This window comes from Berghia stephanieae, chromosome 11 (assembly GCF_034508935.2).
Source record: "Berghia stephanieae isolate SIO BIC M18660-M18661 chromosome 11, UCSD_Bste_1.3, whole genome shotgun sequence".
In the NCBI taxonomy this organism is placed as follows: Eukaryota; Metazoa; Mollusca; class Gastropoda; order Nudibranchia; family Aeolidiidae; genus Berghia; species Berghia stephanieae.
In genome coordinates, this window is record NC_088370.1 from 44,407,202 (window position 1) to 44,413,532 (window position 6,331).

At 37.4% G+C, this 6,331-nt stretch overlaps 1 protein-coding gene across 1 annotated transcript in view; it reads left to right on the forward strand.

Moving 5' to 3' along the window:
* The first annotated feature begins 305 nt into the window (after positions 1-305).
* LOC144957219 (uncharacterized) overlaps positions 306-6,331 on the forward strand; it is a 56,384-nt gene continuing 50,358 nt past the window's right edge. Inside the window, exons 1-2 of the mRNA XM_078888278.1 lie at positions 306-763; positions 3,180-3,382. Of these exons, the coding sequence (XP_078744404.1) occupies positions 700-763; positions 3,180-3,382 (267 nt within the window). The 5' untranslated portion in view covers positions 306-699. The remainder of the gene's footprint in view (positions 764-3,179; positions 3,383-6,331) is intronic.

Below are 6,331 nucleotides of genomic sequence, written 5' to 3' on the forward strand. Positions count from 1 at the left end.
GGGACCCCATGTAAAGCGCTTTGTGCACATTAAGTGGCTATTGAGCTATATAAAAGCTCAATTTAATGTTTATTTTAATTACAAAGAATTGAGTGACGCCAATTTATAATCTGTTCACGCTCAATAAAGCTTGACGTGTTTACAAGGCAAAAGACCGTGTCAAATTGCACATTGATGCCAAACTCATACGTTTCTTTGAATTCGAATCGTGTTATTTACATGAACACTCATGCGTGACTTAATAGATCGGATGTTTCTATTCATCCACAGAAGAAAATCGTTTTCGATTGGACTAAGTTTTAACCATTTAATTGCCGAACTCTGGAAAGACAAGTATTTACAAATTTGGCCAGAAAACTCGTCCTTCAAAATATTGATCGATTTAAATGACCTTCATCTTGGCAAAACATCTTAAACCTGGGACTTCGCGATTATCTTTCTTCGTCCCTGGTTTGATAGTTTTTACCAATATGAGGGTCATTTGAATCCATCGATATTTGAAGGACGGGTTTTCTGGCCAAATTTTTAAATACGTGTTTTACCAGAGTACGGCAGTTAATTGGCTAATGTGACAAGTCTCATACCGTGAACAACAACACAGGCTGCAGACATTGAGTGTTCATTTGACATTTGGGTCATTCTGGGGAATATCAACACATTGGCTTGTTCTAGGACAAGTTTGAAACATTCCCACTTAAAATGACTCTCTTTAGCTGTGTCTTATGTGTGATTTCGTTTCTGTGCAGTTTGTGTATTGTTTTAGGTGAGTGTTTTAAATTAAAAGGTTGATTAATCGTTTAACTGTCGTGCCTTGGGAAAGACACGTATTTAAAAAGCTGGTCAGAAAACTCGTCCTTTAAATATCGATTGATTTAAATGACCCTCATCTTGGTAAAAACTCTCAAGCCTGGGACGTCGTGAAGTCTTTTTACCAAGATGATGGTTAATTAAGTCGATCTATATTTATTTGAGGGACGAGTTTTTGGCCAAATTTTTAGAACCGTATTCTTCCAGATTACGCGAAATGGAATGTGATCCAAATTGCTTACGTCACTCTGGCAACACGTCTCTCACTCAAACCTGTATTTATAGAGACGCACAATAGTGAAGAAAAGTGGGATGTCAAAAAACCGGTTCCTATTTCATTGGAAGTGTAAAACTACTCTTCCGGGGGACTGAACACATACCTTGTGTAATTGATCTTTCTGGTTTCACAGTGATGGCATCTCATTCTCTAGTCTCAATATATTCTGGTCGTCCATAAACATCATCCATCCACACTCTTTGACGTCCCGTAATCCCAAGAATCTGCTATACGTCCTGCTACTACTGAATAAGTTTTGTCTCCTTTATGTAACCTATTTATTATTATTATTATTATTATTATTATTATTATTATTATTATTATTATTATTATTATTATTATTATTATTATTATTATTATTATTATTATATCGTACTCCGAATGGATGAAAACATTGACACCCATAAGGAGTTAGGAACAAAAAGAGTAGAGGATGTGACGTCATAGCTTTTCTTCCCTATGTCTGGTATCAACAAAAAATTTCCCTATGAGGAACGGCGTGTTTTTACTACAATTTGTTTCCATGGAAACGGCGCTGCATTTGGAATTTCGCCCGTATCAATTTTAATAAATGTTTATTTTGGCTCGAATTCCAGGATCTCTGTCTGTAATGCCGGTCTTCAACAATTGGGCCACAGAACTCAAACAAAATAATAATAATAATAATAATAATAATAATAATAATAATAATAATAATAATAATAATAATAATAATAATAATAATAATAATAATAATAATAATAATAATAATAATTGAGATTTTATATAGCGCAATATCCAATAAACTTGCTCAAAGAGCTATACAAGGGGTCCCTGGCCAACAGCAACATTAATTTAACATGTAGGATAGGACATGACGACTGTTAGGCGATTATATATTTTTTTCGGACAGAGACAACGCTGTTAACGGCTAGGTACTCATTTTACAGCTGGGTACTGTGAGAGAATGTGAGTAAAGAGCCTTTTCCAGCTATACGCCAAGCCAGGCTCGAACCCAGGACCTTCCGATCCGAAAGCGAGTGTCATACTGAAGGCCACATAGCCGTGAACTCGTCCTTCCCGTATCAATTGATTCAATGGGGCCGATGGTTTCCATGTGCTGGTGGGCATTGGTCACATTGTAACATATACTCAAAATGACCTACATAGTGAAAAGTGTTCACAGCTATCGAAATATCCAACATCATGATTGGTCTTTTTTTCTCACCTTGACACATGGGTAGGCTTACAACTTTCATAAACAAAGCAAAGTGTTTACATTTGTTAAGAAATATCCAACCATTGGACGGTAACAAATCATGTGATTGATGACTTGTCTGGACAAAAACCTGAATATAGATAGAACGAAGATGACGTCACTCTGGTTTTTGTAATTGATTTTTGCCATCCGCGTTTATGAGTAATTTTCACTAAACCGTATTAACCAGACTATAAACGTTTCAGGTTATACACAGTTTTGTGTGTTGGTCCGTTATACTTCCGGGTGGCAATGTTGTGAACTTCTCAGCCAAGCGCATACTATCTATAGATCGCTCTGATTGACCTTCACCTTGGCAAAAACGTGCAATGATTGGGATTGTCCTTGTACCACAACATAAATAGGGATCACCTTTGACCTCGTGAACCTGATGGCCTTGAAGAACGACTTCAATGAATAAATACATCACTAGTAGATCAAAAATAGATAAACAGTTTATAGATAAATAAATAAGTCAGTAAAAATATAAATAAATTCGTAAATCAAAATTAGATAAAAGATAAATAATGAAATAAATAAACAAATAATCAAAGAAACAAACAAATATCTAATTTATTTATTAAATTATTTGTTTATTTATCTATTTTTAAAATGCATGCAAACATGAACACACCTGCACTCACAAACACACACACACACACACGCACACACACACACACACACACACACACACAATATATATATATATATATATATATATATATATATATATATATATATATATAATTTATTCATATTTATTTTATTTTCTTATAAGTAACTAGAATTAAATGCGAATTATTGTGAAAACCGCCTAAATGACAGAGGGTGTGTGTGTGTCCCTCCTTAAATCCTTAGGTGAAGATGTGGTGGTGAAAACAGCCCGCCACCCATCGGAATCCTGCCAGCTCCCTGCTATCATTGATGTCATCATTATACGTCACCAATTGGATGACGTCACACTGTCTCTGCGGCGTAGCCAGATAATCACCGTCCCCCAGCGTGCTGTTCTGATGGGCTCTGATGAAGACACGGGCAAGGCGATGTTTCAGAGCCTAGAGGTAACCAATGTCTTCTTCTATGTGGTCTAGTGGTATGACGTTCGCTTTCGGATCGGAAGGTCCTGGGTTCGAGGATCGCTCGGTGCATAGTTGAGTCCTTGGAAAATGCTCTTTACTCACATTCTCTCACCTTGCTCAGGTGCAAAATGAGTACCTGACCGTTAACAATGTTGTCTTTGTCTGAAAAAATAAATTGTAATATCGCCTAATAGGCGTCATGTCTCGGTCTACATGGTGCTTGTAGCTGTTTGTCAGGGACCCTTTGTAAAGGTCCATCTTTAAAAAAAAAAAAAACTCTGATTGGCTTTAATTGCCTATTTATAAAGGGGACAGCGTGGCTCAGTGGTACAGTCTTTGCTTCGTATCGGAAATGTACCGAGGCTTTAATTGCCTATTTATAAAGGGGACAGCGTGGCTCAGTGGTACAGTCTTTGCTTCGTATCGGAAATGTACCGAGTTCGATCTCCCGCCGCTCGCAGCCATCGTAAAGCCATAGCCTGACCCTGACCAAAAATGGCGTGAAAAGACAAGTCCTTGGCAATACAATGAGAAAACAATTGGTGAGTTGTATTCAATATGAGTCATCATCAAAGACAACTCAATAGATAGAATGAAGTTGACGTCACTCGGGTCTTTGTTATTGTTTTTTTTTTTTTGCCATCCGCATTTATGTGTAATGTTTACTAAACTGTATTATCCAGACTATAAACGTGTAAGGTTACACATGGAGCATCACCTGAATCATATACCTATGATGTTCGCATGGTGTACGATCCGATAGTAGGGCTGGTGTTGATGGGAGCATCACCCTTGAATCGTAACCTATGATTTCGCATGGGTGTACGATCGATAGTATGTCGTTTCTTCTTTTACTAGCTATCCTGCTTCTTGTTTGTGATTGTATTTTTGACAGGGGATATTTTTTTCTGCAAATCTTCTGCCTGTTGTTCTGTTATTATATTAGCTTATGAACTTTAGGTTAGATTTTGATTGACATTTGACTATTTTTAGATTGCTTGTTTTTGTTTCAGCGGTCTCTCATATAACCTCAATTGTGTTGGAAGAGACCTAAAGCAACAAACAAACAACAAACAAAAAAAAACAGTTGTGTGTTGGTCCGTTATACTTCCGGATGCAATGTTGTGAACTTCTTAGCCAAGCGCACACTATCTATAGGCGCTGCACAAAACGAAAACAAAACAAATGACGTCAACATCTAAATTCTTGTGAGCTTGACCTTACAGAGAGAACGTCAACATAGCATTGCGCATGCGTCTCTCTTATCAACTGAGGAATTTTATCGTTTGGTTAATGAGATATCACTTTTCAAATGATATTATAATGTACATACTTGTATAATAAAACCAATACACTTATTTGGATGAAAAGTTCACAGTGACACTCCAGTGAAATCGTTTCTCAGCCATCTTTTAATCTGAGTTACCGAGCCGTGAAGTCAGTGATTTCCATGGCGGGTAATTTTAATTTTGGGTGCACTCCTTATTACCTTTCATTCTTTGCAGGGCATCACTGTGAACTTTTCATCAAAATAAGTTTATTGGTTATATTTTTATCTTATAAAAGTATGTTTATAATATCATTTTGAAAAGTGATTTCTAAAATATAATTAGTGATATCTCATTAACCAAACGACAGATTTCCTCAGTTGATAAGAGAGACGCATGCGCAATGCTATGTTGATGTTCTCTCTGTAAAGGGCATGGCTACGCGCCGCTGCCCTGTGTGGTATTGAGCAAGCCACCTCGCCTTAGCTCAATTTGCGGCGCTGCACTGCGGCTAACGCCTGGGTTATTCCAGTCTTCCCTTGGAATAGACCCTCAAGACAAATGCCCTCTTGGGATGAATAAAGGGAATTTATTTATTTTAATTTATTCCTACAAACCCATTGCCTTGAAACGGTAGAGTCTAGGCTGGTAACTTCCGTACTCTGGAGAAACACGTATTTAAACCTTTGGCCAAATGAATCGTCATTCAAATATTGATCGATTTCAATGACCTTCATCTTGGCAAAAATTCTCAAACCTGGGACTTCGATAACTCTTCTTTAGTCCTAGGTTTGAGGTTTTTGTTTGTTTTTTTTTTTTTGTTTTTTTTTTGTTGTTACCAAAATGAAATCATTCAAATCAATCAATATTTAAAGGACGAGTTTTCTGGCCAAATTCGCAGTTAATTGATTCAATTAAAAAAAATAAAATCATGCCTTTTGCGCCACGATATCATAAAATATCGTCGCCTAGGCATTCCACGAAGGACTATAGATAACTCATCAAACAAGGTGTCTTATGTCAACAGGAATCACCCATGTTGCCCAAGTGAGCAAATTGGGGTTTAATAATCTTAATCAAGGAGAAAAAAACGAAAGTGTCTGAAGCGGGGCTCGAACCCTGGTCATCCGGATCACAGTGCAATGCCTTAACCACTCGGCCACTTCGCCCCCAATTTAAGATAACCAGAAATATGAGATTGTTTTTCTAATTTCACAAATGTGTGCTGATTTGGCAAAACCCGTCGGATATTACGAGCAAATTAACGGGGAGCATTGATAACTGCATGGTTTTATTTTGTTCACTTCATCGTTTTTATTTTCGATCCAACTACATTCTCACGAAAGGGTTTTACAATTTGAAGCTTATAGAGGATTTGATAAAAAAAATAATTTCCTGAGCTATATTGAAACATATTTAATCCTCTTCGGGCCTTGAAGCACACAGGGCATCCACCAGACATCCATTTGGGCCTTGAGGCACATAGGGCATCCACCAGACATCCATTTGGGCCTTGAGGCACATAGGGCATCCACCAGACATCCATTTGGGCCTTGAGGCACATAGGGCATCCACCAGACATCTCCATTTTATTTGCGATCGGCTGCTTTTGCAGTGGCTGTATATTTCAGGACAGGCCTGCTTCCTTTAATTCTTTCTCCAT